At 35.6% G+C, this 21,890-nt stretch overlaps 2 protein-coding genes and 1 long non-coding RNA gene across 3 annotated transcripts; 2 read left to right on the plus strand and 1 right to left on the minus strand.

Annotated features, from left to right (window-relative positions):
• The first annotated feature begins 265 nt into the window (after nucleotides 1-265).
• On the plus strand, nucleotides 266-4,374 carry LOC129361345 (CD209 antigen-like protein A). Its single transcript, XM_055032148.1, has 6 exons — nucleotides 266-460; nucleotides 537-638; nucleotides 882-1,001; nucleotides 1,287-1,429; nucleotides 2,175-2,278; nucleotides 4,218-4,374. Exons 1-6 carry the CDS (start codon nucleotides 391-393, stop codon nucleotides 4,372-4,374), a joined length of 696 nt encoding a protein of 231 aa, XP_054888123.1. The 5' UTR covers nucleotides 266-390.
• A 4,954-nt stretch (nucleotides 4,375-9,328) lies between these two features.
• On the plus strand, nucleotides 9,329-11,943 carry LOC129361346 (uncharacterized). Its single transcript, XR_008606140.1, has 4 exons — nucleotides 9,329-9,404; nucleotides 10,041-10,118; nucleotides 10,207-10,308; nucleotides 11,846-11,943. It is a non-coding gene; the product is annotated as an uncharacterized LOC129361346 (long non-coding RNA).
• A 7,091-nt stretch (nucleotides 11,944-19,034) lies between these two features.
• LOC129361193 (uncharacterized) lies at nucleotides 19,035-21,666 on the minus strand. Its single transcript, XM_055031924.1, has 6 exons — nucleotides 21,495-21,666; nucleotides 21,325-21,417; nucleotides 20,347-20,487; nucleotides 20,079-20,234; nucleotides 19,765-19,899; nucleotides 19,035-19,198 (listed from the first exon to the last, which is right to left on the minus strand). The coding sequence occupies exons 1-6, from the start codon at nucleotides 21,562-21,564 to the stop codon at nucleotides 19,035-19,037; spliced, it is 759 nt and encodes a 252-aa protein (XP_054887899.1). The 5' UTR covers nucleotides 21,565-21,666.
• Nucleotides 21,667-21,890: the final 224 nt, after the last annotated feature.

The following is a 21,890-nucleotide window of genomic DNA, read 5'->3' on the forward strand; positions in this document are numbered from 1 at the left end:
TTTGTATAGATGTCAATAAGTTGTGTTTTCCATTTAATTTGTTAGGTCAGTTTGTGCTCAAGTTCTTTGGGTTACTACCCAAGTTGAAGTCTACTTTGTTGACTTGTTTTTTATGCTGGCACAATTCATCATCTGTTGAAATCTGGTTATTTAACCTTTTTGTTTTTTAGGTAAATTAAGGATCTTTTTGAAACTATTCAGCGTCTCTCTGGCTGCTCGGTGTTAATCCCTCTCACTGGTTTATAGTCTTGCGCAACTAATTTCAACTCTGAATAATATCCATCTTTCTCAGAATTGCAACTTCCTCAAACTCAGTTTAGCAGTTCTCAGATATTTCTGGTTTGGCGGCAGATCGGAAAGTCTACAAAACGTTCAGCATCTGTCAAAGCAATGGAGGAAATTTATATGAATGTTGATCCTGAGAAAAGTGACTGGCAAATTCCTGTTGCAAAGAATGAAGGTAAGAACAACAGGAGAAAGAGAAGCATGAATATATTTTGTTGTAGAAATGAAATGAATGTATTTCCTTTGTGAAGGTTCTGGCGGCTCTAAGAAGAAGCTCTATGTGGGTGTCATCATCTTTCTGGGGCTTCTGAATGTTTTCCTGCTGATTGGACTCATCAGTCTTGGTGTTTTCTGTGAGTTTTGTTGTCTCATATTTAACTGAGTCTGTTCTGCTTTATCTTTAAAGGCAGAAAATAAAAATAAAAATATTGTCATCAAAATCCAGAATGGTCGAATCACTCTCAGCATTAAAACCAACTTTCTAAGTTAAAGTTAAATGAGTATATCTTATTAAGCTTTTCTGTTTTTCTCTAATAATGTGCTTTAATTACTTTTAGCTCATGATGTCGGCGGCTTGGCAGCAGATTTCACCAAAGACAATCTGACTGATCGTCTCCAGGACAGTGATGACCGGCTTTCTGTAATGACCGAAGAAAGAGACCGTCTGAAAGCAAACCTCACAGAAATGATCAGGCTCCAGAGTTTGTTGAAGGAAAGTAAGTCTTCAGGTGTTTGTGAGAAAAACTTCTTTTCTAAAAGACAGAAGATCCTTTTGATACCATCTTTGGTGTAAGTTCCTTCCTGCAGAGTTTCACTCTCAATCTGTGGGTTTTTATGTTTATTTAACTGTTACTAAAAACCCTGGATCCTCAAAATAATATAATTTATAGTTCAAATATTAATCACTTTACAAATGGGCGATTATGCAACATTGACTTTCTGTTAGCTTAATAATTAGTAGGCAGTGTTAAAAAACAGCTAAATATTCTTTTATCTTTTAGAGAAAACATGTCCTGCAGGATGGAGCATGTTCAGCTGTTCTTGTTATTTCCTCTCTACATCATCTGGATCCTGGGATGAAGCCAGAACAGACTGCATGAACAGAGGAGGAGATCTGGTGGTGATAGACGACGATGATGAAGAGGTGATGTGATCTTTCAGTGGGACATCATTCATTTATGTCTGCGAATGAAATTCATGTCTTTCTTTCATAGTTCCTTGAAAATATTGTGTAACAAGATGTTTCCATGACATTTTAGTACGATCCACAGACATCACCATTGTGGTATACTATAGACAGAATATATAACAATATTGCTCCCTCTCTCATGCATATTGCTGTTTTGAATAGGTTCAGTTTATTTTTTTAAAATATTTAATACAATGAAAATACACCGAAATTTTTTTAACACATTAATGTAAACATTTTAATTTTAAATGGCTCTGTCATGAAAAAAATGTCCACCATATCTCTTCGTTTTTGCTCATATGTCAAACATAATGATACCATATTAAGATAAACTGAGTAGATGAAAATCTTAGCATTTCTGACTTTATTTACTGTGCATTGTGTCGTGTTTGGGAGATGAATGTTTAGTAGTGTCCTTATGTTTTTGTTTTTTTTATTATTTTTTTTTTTTTATTTTAAAATAAAGAAGTGTGGAACTGACTCCAAAGAAAATGACTCCTTCAAATTAAAGTGTTGTTAAAATTTAAGAAGGATTAATTTATTTTTTTTATGAAAACAACTAGAAAAAAATTTACTGTTTAATATTTAGGTGAATAAATTCTAAAACCTTTAATAGAAATGTTCTTTACCTTGCATGTCATGTTATAAAACAAGCAACTGCTGTACTGAAATCTTAATGTTTTTTCTATAATATTGACAGAATTTACTTTCTAAAATGACCAAAAAAGAAACATGGATTGGTTTGAATGATAAAGAAACTGAAGGATCCTGGAAGTGGGTTGATGACACTCCGCTCACTCAAGCGTGAGTTTCACACTTTATTTCTTATTCTTTGCTAAAAAAAACAAACTGGATTTACCATTCAAAATCTCACTGAAGTGTAAAGGATTAGACAGGATTTACAGTGATTAGTAGCAGCTGTCAGACCTAAACCTGCACTCAAAAAAATATGTAAGAGTTATAATTTCCCACATTAGGAAAATGAGTAAAACATTTGTTCTTCTGAAAAGCTCAACTTATCCAATAAGCATTTGATCCCCCACTGACTTTAAAAATGTTATACTGAAAAACAAGTGAAACGTCTCATAATATTATACCAGATTTATTTTAATTATGACGCCTAGAATATCAAAAGAAAAGCCGCAAAACTTACATTAAAAAAAAAAATCATTTGCATTTTATTGAAGGAAATAAGTATTTGACCCCCCAGTGAAACATCAGTTAATACTTGCTGGGAAAACCCTTGTTGGCAAGCAGTCAGACATTTCCTGTAGCTTTTATAAGGTGTGCACACACTTCAGGAGTAATTTTGGAAACTCCTCTCTGTAGATCATCTCCAAATTCTTGAGGATTTTAGGCATGTGTTTGGAAATGCGAAGCCTCGGGTCTCTCCATAGATTTTCATTTGGATTGAGACTTGCTGGGCCTTTCCATGACTTTGATATGGTTCTTCTTGAGCCACATCTTTGTTTCCTTGGCTGCATGTTTGGGACATTGCTGTGCTGGAAAACCCATCAACCATCCATTTTTAGTGACCCGTCAGAGGCAAGGAGGTTGTCAGCCAGGATTTTGCAATATGTAGCAATGTTTAGCTTCCTGTTGATGTGGTGAAGTCGGTCTGTGCCCTCAGAAGGAAGACACTACCTAAACATAAAACTTCCACCACTGCTTGACAGTGGGGATGGTCATATTCTGTATTTCTCTTTTTCCAAACACGTGGAGTTGAATTGTGGCCAAAGAGCTCAATCTCATGTGACCAGAGTACCTTCCTCCAAACTCTCTCTTAGAGTCATAAATAGGTTCATTGGCAAAATAGGTTCATTTTTTTTTTGGAGACTGTGGTACAAGTTGTCTTGAGATCATTAATTAGCTCCTCCCATGTAGTTCTTGGCTGATTTTTAATTTTTCTCATGATCAATGAGACACCATGAGGTGATTGATATCTTGCATGAAGCTCCAGACCTAGGCCGATTGACAGTAATGTTGTTCTTCTTCTACTTCAGAATATTTACGCCAACAGTTGTCACCTTCTCAGCCATTTTCTTCTATAGCCCATTCCAGTCTTGTGTAGGTCAACAATTTTGTTCCTGACATCTCTAGACAGCTCTTTAGTGCTGCCCAGGGTAGATATGTTGCGGTGTCACTAAGTCTGTTGGCAGGTGACCTTTTATACAGGTGACAGTTTGGGGAAATGTCTTTAATGCAGGAAACAACTTCGTCAAGATCAGGGTGCGTCGGTGGTCTGTGGGAGCCAAGATTAATCATGGTTGTTGGGGTGTCAAATATTTTTTCCCTCAATAAAATGCTTTTTTTAAAATGATTATTTAAATATTACTTACTTTTCAAAATTTTCTTCTTGGTATTCTATCTTTCACTGTTAAAATAGAGCTACCATAAAATCAAAGAATGTTGAATTATTTATTAACATCAGTGGGGAATGAAATACTTATTTCCTCCACTGCAGCTTCATATTTTTTTCAAAACTGGAAAACAAACTGAGAAACACACCCATTACTAAAAAGAATACGTGACAGAAAAACAGCATTTTTATAACAACTTAAGGCAGCATTGTGTGTGGGATTGATCATGCTGTCAATGGCACTGTGTGGAAAACACACAATGCAAGAAAATAAAAGAGACTTCACCAAAATGCTCTACATGGCCCTATAAAGAGCCTAAAACATCAGATTTCTTTTTTCATAACATTGTTATATAAGCTCTGAAATGATTTTCTTATTTGCAGAGTTACCAAATACTGGTCGAATAAACAGCCTGATAATGGTAATGGAGATTCACAGTATGGGGAAGAGGACTGCGTACATATCACCATTGAGAAGTTATGGAATGATCTTAAATGTTCTGCTTCTCTGCAGTGGCTCTGTGAAAAGGATCCGGTCTAAATACTCTGTTTGTTAGGAATTGCTTTACAGTTGAGACTGAGTTTAGCTTTCTCTGCTGTATGCTTGACTGCATCGTTGTCTGTGACTGAGCCTCTCTGGTCTCTGTGAACGTCGACATGAAGGCCTGATTGTAGTGACTGCAACAACTGTGTGCGCCAATGCTGAAAATGATAAAATAATAATAATAGTAATAATAAGAAGAAGTCAACTCATGAACAGAAGAAAAAATAACACAAGACTTGTTTTAATTATAACTGTGGGGAGATTCTGTTGTTGGATTAGTTCTCAGGAATCATAAGAACAAAAAACTGCACTGTCTGCTTTCTGACAAATCATGATATGAAATTCTTCTTCTTTTGTAAAAAGACAATAAACAATATTATTCTCACCATAAGACATATTTCTGAGTGGAGGGCAGCAGTTCATCCTAGTGAATATGAACACATTCCTGTCCACACAGTCTGAGTGACTCACATTTACACACATTCAGACCTCAACGTTTGATCATGTGATCAATTATCATCATTTATTAATGTGTGTTCAGTGAACTTACAACCAGCAGAACATCAAGGACTAAAGGCCTCTTTTGGTTACTTGACAGAACAAAAACTCCTATTTGCTAGGTTTAAAACATTTACTGTACTGGCTACTGTACTGGTTACTGTACTGGTTACTGTACTTGTTACTGTACTGGTCACTGTACTGGTTATTGTACTGGTTACTGTAGTGGTCACTGTAGTGGTCACTGTACTGGTTACTGTACTGGTCACTGTACTGGTCACTGTACTGGTTACTGTACTGGTTACTGTACTGGTCACTGTACTGGTTACTGTACTGGTCACTGTACTGGTTACTGTACTGGTTACTGTACTGATTACTGTACTGGTTACTGTACTGGTTACTGTACTGGTCACTGTACTGGTTACTGTACTGGTCACTGTACTGGTTACTGTACTGGTTACTGTACTGGTTACTGTACTGGTTACTGTACTGGTTACTGTACTGGTCACTGTACTGGTCACTGTACTGGTTACTGTACTGGTTACTGTACTGGTCACTGTACTGGTTACTGTACTGGTTACTGTACTGGTTACTGTACTGGTTACTGTACTGGTCACTGTACTGGTTACTGTACTAGTTACTGTACTGGTTACTGTACTGGTTACTGTAATGGTCACTGTACTGGTTACTGTACTGTTTACTGTACTGGTTACTGTACTGGTTACTGTACTGGTCACTGTACTGGTTACTGTACTGGTTACTGTACTGGTTACTGTACTGGTTACTGTACTGGTTACTGTACTGGTCATTGTACTGGTTACTGTACTGGTCACTGTACTGGTCACTGTACTGGTTACTGTCCATGGTGATGATGGTATTGGAAAGTGTTGTATGACATTAACTTGAAAAGTTGGACCTGTATGTTGTATTTTTTTTTATTCATTAATTTTTTGCAGCTTTTAAAGACAATTAAATGTAAGCTTTCAGATTCTGGATGTGTCTTTTTTCTGTACGCTTCAAGTTCTGGTGATCATTCAGACTTCTCTCACAAATAAAATTTGTGAGAGAAGGTTTTTGAACCATTGAGCAGCGTTGAAGTTTGTTCATTCCTTTGATTTTTTTTGTTTTGTTTCAGTCGATCTTTTTTCTTTCTCCGTTTCCTTTTCCTGTTTATCTCACCCTATTATTCCATTTTGAGAAAACGTCTCTGAGAGCATCAGACAGGAAATCCCTTCATTAATGAAGTTTTACTGTTAAACTTTCAACATATAGACACTGTTTCATTTGTTTCTCTAATTTTACTCCAGTTGGAAATTACACCAAACTGTGTCTGAAGCAAAAGGTGGCAGTAAATAAAGTAACAAAATAAATAAACACACAAACGCATATAGATTGGTCAGTTCAAGGTTAATTGCCAATCTTTAATCCATCTGATAAAAGTTTACAATGTTAAATGTAATTGGAGGGAATTTTCTCTTCCCAATCTTCAGGCAAAATTTCTTTATCTTAATGCCTCATTTATAAATAACTCTAATAACTTAGGTCTTTATACCTAAGTTATTAGTTATAGTGATTTCTTGAAATTAGTCATAAGAAACTACAGACTAGAAGATGAACATTTAATATTCCTCTGACTCGAAACATAACTCATTTACATCTATAGAAACCATTATGGAAATGTAAACACAGCAAGTCTGCAGTGAAATAAGAATTTTCTACCTAAACTGTCAAAGAAATTTGTCAATGTGGGTTCATAAGCTTTTAAACATTGTCTTTAAATCTAAAAGCTTATGATCATTCCTCCTGTAATGAAATTATACCAAAATGAAAGTGTTTTTTGACCTGACCAGAGAAAGTAATATGTCACTATGTAGACACAACCCACACACATCACAGAGACGATTCAACCACAACCGAGTCGTTGGATATAGTTTCCCTGCCTTTGGAGGCCTTTAAATCAACAAGCCCTATAAAGAGGCCGAAAGATACAGCAACATATGAGAAGAGTTGCCAAGTCGTCCCAATCGAGACCCCAAGCTGTAAGCTGAAGAATGGAACCTGCAGATGAGGTAATTGGGGTTTCCCCCATAACATTTGCTAAGCCTGGTGGAAATGAAGCCATTCATCTTGTGTTTTTGAATAAAAAATGTTTAAACTTGAGATGTATGTGCTATTGGAAGACATTATCAACAATCCCTAAACACCAACAATAAAGTCTTAAAAACCCCCCCAATAAATAAAACTAACAATGCTGAGCCTGGTGGAGACGCAACGAAAGCCTGGTGGCCCGCCAGGCTTATAATACTCTGGGGAAAGCCCTGGTAAAAATTCATTTATCCTAAAGTACTAAATGCAGATATACTCTCAGGAATTTCCTGTCTACCAAAGTCCAACTCTATTTTTGTATGTCCTAAAAAATATTTATATTAGAATTGGTATTTCAACTCCTAAAAATTTGCTGCTTAAATCATGTTTGTTTTTGTTTTTTTCTAGACTTTTAAAGAGTATGAAGTCATAAGCAAGAATTTTGCTTATGACTGGTCTGGTCTTGATCTAACACACAATGTACTGTGAAGGAAAAGGGAAATGATACCTGGTTATAAGAAGACAAAAAAAACTACAACTGAACAGCTTTGCCCCTAATGCTCTCATACTCTGTAATTTAATCTCAGTGATTTTTTTGTATATTTAATAAACAAACAAGAAACACAGCAGACTGGTCAGTGATACACATATGTCCTTTTCTGTCTATAATTGTCTAAACCTCAAAAAACCTGCAAACAATTGGCTCTACAAAATATCAACTCTGATTACAAACGTAGCTGCGCTGCACATTTAAGATTTTAGTTGCAAAGAAATGAGGAAACCATGAATCACTTCACTGACACTTCACAGTCATGTGCTACTTGGTCTAAGTCTCAATGACACTAAAGCTAAAATTACACCCTGACATTTACAAAAATGTTGAACATTCAAGAGGTGTGAACGCTTGCAGGGCAAATTAAGCCTCATGAAGAGGTAAAGCCTGTATTCTTGACTTCTATACATTTTTCTGATTTTCCAACATTTGTATTATCAAAATAGCTTCATTTACTCATTGCTTGTTCAAATCCATGGAAGAAGAGCAAAGTGAGGCTGTGCTATGCATCACTGCTGCTGGTGTTGTGTCACACAGTAAACGTTGCAAGTGGTTCATGCTCATTGTTGTCTCTTTATTTGGCCTAAAAAACATGTCTGACCACACATGTACTCCACATATTGATGTTTCACAGTCTGTTTGACATATTTAGTGCATCTGCTTGACCATAAATGTGCAATAAAAATGTTCAGAGTGAAGCAGAAGGAATCGTGATGCACTGAGTATTTTGACTCTCCCTCAGAGGAGTTTATCAATCACTGAATTAAAGGTAAATTAGAAATATTTAAATACTATGATTTTGACATTAATATGCTATTTTGGTCATACATTTTGAAAAAGAGATTTTGAAATGACCTCTGAACTGTCTCATCTTGACCTGTGACTTTACAGGCTTTGAGCAATTTTAATACAATTAGAAGATGATGAATTCAGATTCAATCTTTTAATGTTTCTACTGAAACCATTAACTGTAATAGTTTTCTCATTCTCAGCAAACAAATGTTAAATTCTAGATCTATGGTCTGAGATATAAATCAGGTATTTATGGGTCAGGGGACTGAGTCTCAATGCCAGGAGCCAAAACAGGAGCCTCAGGTCGCCGATCATGTCTTCCACAGAAGAAGGTCCAGGACTTACATCTATGGACCGCAAACCATATCCACTCATAATCAGCAAAAAAGACCTCTACAAAACAAAATCTATGTTTCCTATAGAGAATATTGAAAGTCATTACAGACAGAGTGATGCCATTCTGAGTGAAAACCCAGAACAGGAGCCTCACAGCTGCACCAATCGCATGCAGACGGTGAATTTATAAGATGGGTCAACTGTCCAGTGCACAGCAGCTTTTAAAGAGGTTCAGCTCTATCCCTCAATCACTGATGCAAATTAAGACTCCTGCAACAAAGGTCACCTTGACAAACACCCACATCATTCTGTGTGTGCAGATCTTCACTATTCAAGCTGGATCATAACACAATTTTCTTCTTTTTTTCAACAATTTTTTTTCTTGCAGAGAGAAAGGGGAAAATACATAAAGCAAAGATGCTGAGGACAGGATTCAAACGGGCTTTTCGCTCTATCCACTGTACTAATCCTACTGAGACGGCTGTGTGCTTGATCAACATGGATCTTCCAAGAGTTCATCCGGCGTCCAATAGATTCTCCTCCGATCGTTCATTGGTACCAAGACCACTTCTGGTTTTTAGTTTTGTTGGGCCAACCTGCATTCTGCAACAGCTGTTCCTCTTTTGTTTCTGACTAGTTCATCTAATTATTAATACAGTTCCACTTCTTCCTTTCTATATAAATCGATTCGTTGTCAATGTTCTTCGCTGGTATCTTCTGCTTTCTGCCTCCCTTGACTTGACTTGTCCTGCGTTAAATTGTTGTAAGTTATTCTTTATTTTCTTAAAGTATTCGATTTTGCCACATTATATCTCTATACTTGGCTGCTCTGCAAACTGAAATCTAACAATATCAGCTGTGTGACAGTCAGACAGTGAAATCCAGAGACAATTTCAACTATAATGTCAGAAATAAGTCCTAAGTGACTCGTGTGTAATTTACTGGAAGAAGCAGCATGGATAAAAAATTAAAAAAACAACAACAAAAAAAAACATTTTTGAATTGGTTAACAGTTTGTTTAAAAAAATTGGTTAGCTTTTTTTTTAAAAAATTAAACTGGAATAAACTATTTAAATTTTTTTATTATATTATAAGAGGAATTGCCTTAAACTTCCAGGTGTGAACTGAAAAAGAAGTCATTTAAAAAATGCTAAACTGATGTGTTAATTAAATGTAAATATATTCTATAGTTTGTGACGGCTGATTTAAAGGCGCCACTCGGTGCTTTCTCTGTGATTTAAGCATTAAACATCTAAATTATCTATAAGTTTTTAAAAAGATTAAGGTATTGCTCTCAGAAACAATATTTGGGTTGAAATGCTCAGCATTCTTAAAACTTGCAACTTCCTCATGAAAAACTAATTTTCACTGTGTTCATGTAGTTCTGTTTTTGCTGCAGATAAGACGCTCAAACCAATGGAGGAAATCTATGCAAATGATGATTTTGTCTGCAACATTTCAGTGGTAAAGGACAGAGGTAAGAATGATCTCTGAGAGAAAAGCATAAATTATTTAGTCAATATTACCAAGGAGAAATTAATGGTACTGAAATAAATTGTCTTCAGTTCCTATCAGCTCTAAGAAGAGGCTCTATGTGGGTGTTATTGTCTCTTTGGGGATCCTGAGTGTTGGCCTCCTTATTGGACTCATCAGGCTCGGTTTCCACTGTGAGTTTTGTTAACATTTATTTATCTCTCATCACCTGTTCTGCTTTATTTCTTAAGACATAAAACATTTTATACTATATTATATTATATTATATTATATTATATTATTTCAATCTGGAGAGACTCACACAGAGAAGAAAATAGCAGTTAGAAGATTTAATGGTACAAGTTCTTTGGCGCTCGGGCCCGGCAGAGGACTGTGAGTCGCGGATCATCACGGGCAGGACATCAGCTCGGTCGAGCTCGGACAGTCTTCCCCCGGGAATGAAAACGGGTGGTGGAGTTGGGTGCGGAAGGATCCTGGAAACATCCATCAGAACGGTGGAGAAGAGGGGAGGAGGTGGGTTGTGCACAGCGATGAGCGGGTCGACCCTCTGGTAGCTTGGCTTTTGAAGACGGTCCTGGATGATGATAGGCCCAAAGCGGAGAGTTGCTCCAGCCCTGATTGGGTGAGGTAGGACGTGGCGATTGCGAGATGAATGTCAGCTGGATCGAGTCTCCCAGGTTGAATTTACGCCTAAGCTTCATATTATATATTATATTATATTATATTATATTATATTATATTATATTATATTATATTATATTATATTATATTATATTATATTATATTATATTATATTATATTATATTATATTATGGTATTTGAAACACCAACACAATGTGGTACTATCATTATGAAGTAGAAAGAGAATTATACTTGAAAACAATTTTTACAGATAAAAATCTGTATCTGCTGTGTCAAACTATTCAGCTGCAGGATTTGTCTCTACCAGCTTTGATAAGTACAGTGTTAGTTCTCCACCACTCATTGTTTTGCTTTATGGCTAAAAAGTTACATTTTAGTCTCATCTGACCAAAGCACCGTCTGGACGGCTTTATTCTGGTAGGTTTATAGTTCTGCCATATTCTGTCCATTTCCAGATTATGGATTGAATCCTCTGTTCAAATCTTTTTATGGTCTAAGTCAGCTTTAAGCCTCTCCACCACTTTCTCCCTGACCTGTCCTGTGTGTTCCTTGGACTTCATGATGATGTGTGAGAGACAGAGAGATAAAAACAGAAGTGAAACTGAACACATATAATTCTCCTTTTATATCTTTTCTGTCACGTACACAGTGCCGACCGTCCAGCTCTCTCCTATAGGCAGTTTCTCATCTCTGGTTTATTAGTACCTCTGTCTCTAAATCAAACCCGGTTCAAAGGAGTTTCAGTGGAAAGTAGAAGAAAAACATCTCTGAAAACTTCATTATCAGTTCATTCTTCCCAGTAAATAAGTCAAAGTTTTATCTTCGAACACACAAGTCACTGTATGTCCTTGGAATTAAATAAAAGTTTTAGCAGATTCTCTATTAGATTAATATTTTTCTGTGACAAAACCCTCTGGAAATTATTGCCTTGCTTATAAATCAGAAAAAATATATTGTGATCAAAATCCAGAGTGGTATAAGTCTTTTTATAAACAAGTAAACATATTTTATCAGGCTTAAACAAACATGATTTGCATTTCTAATATATTTTACCTTAAATTATTTCAGCTCACAGATTATCCATCTCAGCAGCAGATCTCTCTGATATGAAAGACAATCTGACTAAGGAAAGAGACCAACTGAATGTAAAACTCTTGGAAAGGTCTAATGAAGTGACCAGGCTTCAGAGTTTGTTGAATAAAAGTAAGTCCTCATGTGTTTGTGAGAACATCTTATTTGTAGAGACTTAAAATCCTTATAATGCAAACTTTGTGTAAGTTGGTTTTAATTGATCTACTTTTAATGACTAGTCAAATGAGTGATGAAGCAAAATTACATTGTAAAACCCGACTGATTTTGAAAACATTGTTTTCTTCCAACAATAACAAAAATCATTTGTCACGGTTTTTGTTTTATTTTGGGATTTGTTTAAATGAGTCTAATTATTTTTTGGGATGTTTTAGAGAAAATCTGTCCTGCAGGATGGAGGATGTTCAGCTGCTCTTGTTATTTCCTCTCTACAAAAACCGGTTCCTGGACTGCAGCGAGAATAGACTGCATGAACAGAGGAGGAGATCTGGTGGTGATAGACGACGATGATGAACAGGTGATGTAATCTTTCAGTGTGAGATTTATACTTTCCTATGTGCTTTAATATAAACATTGTGCTACAAAATGTTTTCATAATTTTTCTTGCATTTGAATACAATCTACACACATTTCCAATAATTACATATTTTAACTATGTTCCACATACAGCTCTGTCTACAATGTATATTGCTGCGTTGAATTTAACAATTTTTTCTGTTTTGAAAAAAAAGTTTGTAACTGAGTAGATACAAACTTTTTTAATTTAGGAATGAATTTATGAAGAGACAAAGCTGTGTAAACACATCTTGCCCTGTGTGAGAAAATTGTCTTCAAAGCTAAAACTAGTTGTGCAAATTTTCTGGAAATAAATTCAGCCGCAATGTGTCATGTTTAGTTTTAGTTTTCTTAACCCACATTGAAAACAGATAAAGGTTTAGTTTTGTTTTTTGTTCTTTTTTGTTAAACACAGAAGTGTGGAAATTGCTCAAGAATTTATGTTTAAGATGCCAGTATAGTTGAACTGGTTACTTTGATTTTAAAGTAGGATTTTGATTATTTTTTTAAAGAAGATATTAATTTTTTATTTCTCAGGTGAATTATTTTTACTTTGCTTTTCTTTGACAAATAGAAAATATTAGTTTTCTTTGGCTTTTCATTGTAATAAGTTGTAAGATAAAACAGAAACCATCTGGAAGAGGGAAGGAGAGGAAAGATTTAAGAACAGCTTGTTTTCAAAGTGATCAATACATCTGGATTACAATCATAATATGAACACTGTGTTGTGATTCAAGTCTAAAAGCAATATTTTTTATGTTCTTTGACAGAAATTTGTTGTTACCCTTACTGAGAAGACAACATGGATTGGTTTGACTGATGAAGAAACAGAGGGACACTGGAAGTGGGTTGATGGCACAGCTCTGAGTTTTCAGTAAGTTTTTTGTATTTTTATTTTATTTCTGACTCAAACCCAGAATGAGATCGCTTTACTTTAGTTTGTGCCAATGCTGGTGTTTTGTTCTGTATATAAATGTAGTGTGCAAAATAATAGCAGTTCAACATTACAAATCAGATCAATTATGGTTTCAGTAGAAACATATTTAAATGATTATTTTTCTACATAATAAGTAGCGTAACAGAAAATGTACAGTCCTGACTGTCATGATATGTAATGGTGGCAAACAATCAAGCGAGCTGTTGATTGAGTCCACAACATTTTAATGTAATAATTGTTATAAAGTAACTCGGTTAGCGTATCAATACTCAATTATTCCATCAAAATGGCTTGTGTGCCACACATGCTATTGATGCTCTGTAATGAATTTATTAATAGAAATGTAAAATGATTTATTACACAGATAAGGTTTAACAAACGGAGTAAACCTTAATCCTATTAACACTCAAAGGACTAAAGAGGGTGAAGTGCCGCCCCAGCAATGAAACAAAAATAACCAAACAGTCTAAAATGAATTGAAAATAAAAACACTGATGGAGCACTGAACCTCCCAAATACAAGTCAGTCTAAAGTGATTAGAGCCAATCAAGAGCAGTCAGACTGTGAGGCAGAACAAAAGGCCATAAAGGCATTAAATGTGACCACAATATAACAACTTTGTTCTGAAAATATTACGTCTTTTTTAGTTTGACTATTGTATAGTAATATTATAACTTTATGGCCCTAAAATTCTAGTGAGGGTCAAACCCAGAAATACAAAAATGATACAGACAAAAGCAACAGTATCTATAGAGATCCAATATTCAGATGGTTTTCAGGAAATAGTTTTCAGCAATAACTCACTGCAGGAAGGTTTTCCACCTAAACAGAAGCACCAGGCCAAAATAAACTTGTTTGTAAAGAAAAAACCTGAAATAATCAAGAAATGGAAAATTGTGATGATATAAACACTTTTTGTAAACACTGCAGTTATTTTTAACACAACTTTGTTTCTCATTAAAAAGTAAAGAAATTGAATCCTTAAAATACAGGAAGTTGTGCTAATTCAAACTGTGTAAATTATTTATTTATCTTCTGGTTCCAAAGACATTTACTGTATATCCACTTGCAATGTTGAACATCAAAACTTAAAAGCAACATTTTCTTTTTGTTTGTTGTGAAACATAATCTGATTATAACTCTCTTGTTTACAGACTTTCTAAGTTCTGGGGAAACGGCCAGCCTAATAATTATGGTGGAGTTGAAGCTTGTGGACAGATCTGGGAAAACTACAAGACATGGAATGATAATAAATGTAATGATTCTTTCCCGTGGATCTGTGAAAAGGATCCAATGTAATAATGGCTAAATATTAATTGTTGCTTTCCACTTTAGACTAAGTTTAAGCTTTATGCTTTATACTCCACTGCAGTTACCTGAAAATGTTTAGTACTGTGTATTAAAGATACATATGGAGGCTTTTCAGACTGAAAATGTGTGCTATTGAATTATGCAAAAAGAAAAATTACCCTGTAGACACAGTGCCTTTAAAAAATAATAATAAAATAATACATTTATAGATTAGTTTTAAATGTAATTTCTTTAACATAAAAGCTTCTTAAATGTGGATCTACAGCCTGTTGTTGTCTGCTTCATTGTAAAGCCTGTTGAAATAAATCCTGTCATCTGTAACATCCAGCAGTGTGTGAACATCCATAGAAAGGCCTGATTTTCATATTCCTGTCAGCTTACTGTACTGGTCACTGTACTGGTTACTGTACTGGTCACTGTACTGGTTACTGTACTGGTTACTGTACTGGTTACTGTACTGGTCACTGTACTGGTTACTGTACTGGTCATTGTACTGGTTACTGTACTGGTCACTGTACTGGTCACTGTACTGGTTACTGTACTGGTCACTGTACTGGTTACTGTACTGGTTACTGTACTGGTTACTGTACTGGTTACTGTACTGGTCACTGTACTGGTTACTGTCCATGGTGATGATGGTATTGGAAAATGTTGTATGACATTAACTTGAAAAGTTGGACCTGTATCTTGTGATTCCTCGTGGCTTTTAAACACAATTAAATAATAAACTTGCAGATTCTGGAAGTGTCTTTCTTTGTCTCTTCAGGTTCTCTGACTCCCTCCCTCCATCTTAGCATGTTGATCCTCAGCGGTCGAATGCTAAGGCCTCCATATTTGAGTCGTTTTTTACCCCTCCACCATTGCTTCACTCTTTCTCTCTTTCTTCACCATAAATGGTTAAAATAAGGAACGTAAATTGAGCTCTGAGATGCAAGTGTCTGTCTCACTTTGCAGCTAAAACCAGGCAAAAGGTTTGTGTTCATTTATAAAAATAACCACAAAATGTCTCATAAGTTTGTGAGAATCTCCTGCAGCAAACAAGATCATTTTGTTAGTTTGTCTTTTTAGTTTTTAAATTTAATATGCAATTGAGGTGAAAGCACATCTTCCCTTTGACAGATTTCTATCAAAGAAGCCCAAACACTTACATCGGATCTCTGACTCTACAGTCATGTACTGTACAGGTTCTTGATTGGATTTTTACACCTTAACTCTAGTTTTCCAACATGTTTGGCCTTGTTCTTTTACACATTAATTGACACTTATCTATTATGGTATGTCTATTACATACAGTTAACCCAAAATTATGAGTCCCAGCAGATTGAGATTTAAAATGATTTTGAATTCAATGAAGAAGTGCTTTTCTGCTTGGGAATGAGACATGCATTAATAAAAGAACATTTTTTTTTTTTATCTAGATATTTTTTTCAGATCTTCTAATGTATTTTTTTGTTGTTAGGCAGTGAAAAGGTCCAGATGGATCACATTTTTCAGATAATGTAAATTTTAACCAACAGAAAACATTGTTTGCTGCTTGACTGTCTGCTGGTGGGACTGAGGGAGGCATTAAGCTGTAGTTGCAGCATGTTGCCACCAGAGGGCGTATTGAACACATGTGTCAAACTCCAGTCCTCCAGGGCCAGTGTGTCCTGCAGTGTATAGATGTGCCACAGCTACAAAACACTGGAATGAAATGGCTTAATTTCCTTCTCCTTGTGTGGATCAAATCTCCAGAGCCTTGATAATTATTCTATTCAGGTGTGGTGCAGCAGAGGCTCATGGAAAAGTTGCAGGACATTCCAGGACCGCAGTTTGACCCCCTTTGAGGCATCACAGTAAAGCGGTCTCCACCAGGCCGGAGCCTCCCTGACCTGCCAGGGACTCAAAGCTGCTGAAACCTGCATGAACAGGTTCTGAAACTACTGACAAGAGTCCAGATAGTCTTGAATTGAGGTTCTGTAAACTTTTAAAAAGACTTTATTGAAGACAGCTAATGCTCATCCACATTAAAGCTCCCAGTTTTAAACTTTTCAAATTTGGATGTTAATTTCCTTTAGCATGTTTAAGGTTCTGAGTCCCTGATGAAACTGGAAAGAGAAACATCTATAGAGGAATATTATGATTTATTATTATTTATAAAATATTTATATATTATATTGTTAATGTTTTTTTAATACAATAATATTTCCTAACCCTGGTCCTCTAAGCACACTGCCCTGCATGTTTTAGATGTTTCCCTGCTTTACTATACTTGTCTATTGAAATAACTTGCTGAAACGAGGAAACACCTAAAACATGCCGGGCAGTGTGCTTTGAGGACCAGGATTAGGAAACACTGATATATAATTTGTTACAGTGTAAAATAATAGACAACACAAACCAAGCACCTTATTATATTTTAATCTTTCACAGTTCAAATCTGTATCTTTGCCCATTACTCTGTAATTCTATTACTCCAAAAATAACCTTTGAAGAAAATTATTCCCAGTGAACATTAGAGAAAAATGCTTAAATTATCTTTAATAAATAAATCCACCTTTGGGTAAATCTGTTACTGATAGACTGTAGACCTGTCAGCGCTGTTACATTTTTGACTCCAATGTGGAAATAACACCAAACTGACTTCAGCACATTTTCCGATGCAGAACTCATATATTCAATGTGAACATGAAGTAAATTGTTTGTTCCAAAGTCCGTTTCAAATTTCTGCTTCATTTGATAATTTTCTACATTAGAGGGCTTGTGTATCTGATTTCAGGCAGAGCAACAAGAACCCAAACGGTTGCTGTGCCTCACTCTGTGTTCACAAACACCTTTTAAAGATGCATTTCCACTAAATGTTCAAGATAAGGAAAGATCCATAATCTGAAAACCAGAACGCACTTTATATCTTCTATATATAAAAGAGAAAATATATGTGTGGAGCTCTGCAAGTCAGAATTCAATCAGCAACAAAGAACTTTTATTTATGCACATAATGAAATGGAGCAGCAAGTGACTTCTAGCAAACTAAACACTTCATCATCTTAACTGAGCTAGCAAAGTAAGCAAAGTGAAAATACTTTTTCTGTTGATGGAGGGAAAAAAACACTTGTGTCTGTCAACACAGTTCAATGTTTGCACTTTTGTAACAGGCGAGTTACACAGTTATGTCTGCTTGGTTGCCGAAGAATAAAAACAAATCATTTTCAGAACTGATTGGTTGGTATTTTTTCACAAATCCAATGTTTGGTAGCATTACATGAAACATCATTCCAAGTTGTGCCGTCATACAACGTGAAATGCACACAGTCCTCCTCACCCCACTCTGGGTCTCCACCACCGTTATCAGGCTGATCGAAGAGCCAGAACCTGGAATAAAGAAATAAAAGCTTTAAAATTGAATTTGAATCATTTCAAGCCTCCAATAATTAGGTTTGTGACGGAGATGTAATTATGGTTATTAAACCGGTATTGTCTTGTGTCCTCAGATTTTGACAAGTTAAGAAGCAATCAGATGAAGAAAACATTGAGACACAATCATTCAAAATGTTTTTTTTTCAAAATCAATTTGATCAACTAAATAAACTTTGAAATTCCTTAAATTTCACATAAACTTGTGACTTGTTTGCCATTCAAATGTAATTCTACTGCATTGTAAAGCTTCAGTGTTTTTATATTCATTTTTAAGTGTCAATAATAAATAACTGATAGATATTGGGGGTAACTTTTTTAATTAGATCAGATAATAAAGTTAATAATGATGCTAAAAAATAAAGTTCAAAGGTTTTGAGGCTCATTTATTTGCATAAATCATTTTCATTTGTGATTTATGCAAATGAAATTCTTAAATTCAATGTGATCTAACTTCCTGTTCATGTTCACTTCATATTTGACAACATGATTTGTCAAATATCAAGTGTTTATGCAAAAACCATGATATAAACTAAAGTAAACACCATGCAGAGTCACTGTCGGCGCTCAATAAAAGACTGGATCCTTACGTGAAATTCGGAGCGGTTCCATCAACCCACAGCCAGGATCCCTCAGTTTCCCGGTCGCTCAAACCAATCCATGCGTCCATCTTGAATTCAGCAAGAAATTGCTGTAAAATGTTGACAGAAACAGGTTTTGATCATTAATTTAGTTAAAAAAAATCTTGCTCCATCACCTTATTTCAAATATTGTGCGACTGGTCGCTTAGCAAATTATTGCTAAATACTAATTTACACATTTTAGAGGAAACTCCTTGTCAGTGGAAAATCTAGTTGAGTCTTTTACTTTTACATTATACCATACAGGAAATACAAAACAACATGCCCACTCACTACATTACATATCATAATTTTAATTTCTCCTCTTATACGCTCAGTCAGCGGTGTCCCTCTAAAATCTCTCATCACCTGCCTCCTCAGGATCATTTATCACCACCAGATCTCCTCCTTTTCTGAAGCAGTCCGCTCTGCCTTCATCCCAGGATGAAGTCTTGTTATCAGAGGCTTGGTAACAAGAGCTGTTGAACGTGAACCAGTCGTCAGGACATGTTGCGTCTGGAAGAAGAGAATCAAGTTCAGATGATTTTCAAATTCATATTTATATTTTAATGTTTCTTTCAATGTGAAGTATCACTGTGAAATATTCAGACTGTTTATATGCGGGCTACAAGGAATGATCATCTAAAAACGACTGTGTTAAAGAGCAGGAAGTGAAGAGCAAACAAGAAACAGCTTTGTCAAATTGTGGCATGAAAATATTATTGTGCTACCTATCATCTTACTATGAAATACATATTGCTCACGTTACAACATAGCTTATTTTTCTTCCAGCACGGTATAAATATTGGACTGGCGTAATCATATGCTATGCAAGCATCAAAAGCATATTGTTAGAACAATGTTTTATTTTAATGCAAAGCATTTCACATTTATAAATGCCGCAAAATCCTACATAGATAAAAATTTAAACGTCTTCAATTTATCTTAGGAGTGAACATGGCAGATAATTTGGACCAATTTTGTCATGACTTTAATTTCACGTCAGCCGCCTTTACCGAACAAAACTAAAGACTTCCTTTCAAACAAATTGCAAAACCGGAGCAACTCTTTAGTCGTCTCACCAAGCTCGGTGTTCAGCAGGTCTTTCTCAACGGATAGGAGAGAAAGGTTTTTCTCACTTTCTTGGAACGACGCTGTCAGATTGACTGAAAGTCCGGAGAGGTGATTTTCTTCTGTCATATTAAACATGGAGTTATCTGAAAATAGATCAGAAAAACGAGCTTGAAAGTTGAAACAGAAAAATTAATCAACACCACATGGGCTTTTGGCGTTATACATATATATACGTGTTTATATACTAAAAGTAATACAGAAATACCTACGCTATCAATATTTTTTATTAAATAAAAAATAGTGTACGGTGTTTAGGGCTTACTCTGCACAGACCATCCTTCACCGACTCTCACTTTAAGATACTCAATCAGCTGGTCTCTCTCTTTGGTTATGTTGAAAAACGATTCATTGCAGGCGAAGAGACGTTTAGTCAGATCACTCAGGAGTTCCTCATTTGAATTACATTTGGAGTCACTATCTGAAATAAATGAACATAAGAAAAGGATGTGAGTTCAGAAAGATATCAGGAGAGCTTTGAATTTAAATGTGACTTCTTGAAGGCTCTGAGATCGTAATTTGTGAAAGCTCACTCTGTGCGGACAGAGCTCTGTTTAGTTCTGCAGATTTCTCATCAAGCGTCGTTTTCAGCTGTTTTATTTCTGAAAGTTTGGAGTCGTGAGTCTTTTTCAAGTCCTGGAGTTCCTCAGTTAGTTGCCGTTTGGCGTTGTTGTCTGTAATTCATGAGGAAAATAGATTTTTACTGAGGGAAAGACGACAAAGACACAACAATGTCCTGACGGGACTCTCATTTGGCTTTGTTTCAGGAAAGTTGTTATTCAAAACGATAAAGCATTACATACATTATAAACTGCTACAGAAGAAGTTATTTGTACCATACTTAGTTATCAATAGAAAAATCTGTATTGTTATTGCAACACATCAGGCGACATGTCATGTAATTGTTGATCAGAACTTTTGTCTGGTAAATCTTTGACCTTGGAAGACCTCTTTGCCATTACCCTAATCTTAAGATCCTTCTAAAGATTCTGCATTGGATTCAGATCAGGACTCTGATTGGCCCACTACAAAACCTCAGTATTACATAGAAATACTCAAAAATTACTTTTAATCCTCTGTGTCAGGTGTAGTATCAATCATAGACTTATCTGTACATTAGAAACAATTTCTGTTCATGAATAAATACTTCCTGTTTAGTCCCTCTTTTCATCACAAAAATTAAACGTTTATTTACTTATATTTCTAGAAACTTCCAAATATCAAAAACTAAACTTACCATCATATACTTAAATAATAATTGAAAATTGCTACCATCCTAAAATCATGTATAAAAATAGGACAAAAAATAAATAAATAAATACCATCACTTTCTTTTCAAAAGATGTTTTAGGGAAAAAAAAAAGTAAATTTCTGGCAAAAGTTTTGTGCTTTAAAAACAAACAAGATATTTTTTCTGACTTCATGTGTTGAGAACGAAGACCAAAGAGAGTTATTGAAACCTTTAGTTGGATGCGCAGGTCGTAATAACAAGTTGTTATGAGCAGACTCACACTGAGTGTTGGCGACCAGCAGTCCGATGAGCAGGCAGATGCTGAACACGCCGAAGAACAGAATAACACTCAGATGGAAACGACTCTCTGAACCTGAACAGAGGGAAGATTACAGCCACGACACCGGACAACAGAAACGACATCAGGTTGTTGGTCTGAACTAAACTCACCTCTGCAGTTTCCTAAAGAAGCAGAATTGGAAAGTCTGCTGTGTTGAACATGCATGTGCTTCTTCTCCATCGTGACCCGTTGGCTGTGGGCTGTGCAGCACCAGCAGTTAATGTAACCTGCAAATCAGGACTGGTACCAAAGACTCTTCCTGTGCCTAGACACACCCACAGACATGACAAGCAGCACCGTCACACAGGAATCTGTTGAATAGTTGGACATTTTTGGTTTGCAGTTTTATATGCATATTGGTTTCTTCTTGAAAACTCCCACACAAAGAAAGTCAACATCCTGCTTTCTCCGCTGCTTGATAACAATGAATGAGACGTTTTGTGGTGCATTTCTGGCATGCGAGAATATAAACTGAATATTGTAATGATGATACTTGATAAAATATG

This window comes from Poeciliopsis prolifica, unplaced genomic scaffold, assembly GCF_027474105.1.
Source record: "Poeciliopsis prolifica strain line A6 unplaced genomic scaffold, Auburn_PproV2 SCAFFOLD007, whole genome shotgun sequence".
NCBI classification, from domain to species: domain Eukaryota; kingdom Metazoa; phylum Chordata; class Actinopteri; order Cyprinodontiformes; family Poeciliidae; genus Poeciliopsis; species Poeciliopsis prolifica.

Coding starts and splice junctions, on each gene's coding strand:
- LOC129361345 (XM_055032148.1), top strand. CDS start 391: ATGGAGGAAATTTATATGAATGTTGATCCTGAGAAAAGTGACTGGCAA. Junction 461..536: donor TCCTGTTGCAAAGAATGAAG/GTAAGAACAACA, acceptor TCCTTTGTGAAG/GTTCTGGCGGCTCTAAGAAG. Junction 1,430..2,174: donor TAGACGACGATGATGAAGAG/GTGATGTGATCT, acceptor TAATATTGACAG/AATTTACTTTCTAAAATGAC.
- LOC129361193 (XM_055031924.1), bottom strand. CDS start 21,564: ATGGAGAAGAAGCACATGCATGTTCAACACAGCAGACTTTCCAATTCT. Junction 21,418..21,494: donor TTCTTTAGGAAACTGCAGAG/GTGAGTTTAGTT, acceptor CCCTCTGTTCAG/GTTCAGAGAGTCGTTTCCAT. Junction 19,900..20,078: donor TGAAGGATGGTCTGTGCAGA/GTAAGCCCTAAA, acceptor ATCTATTTTCAG/ATAACTCCATGTTTAATATG.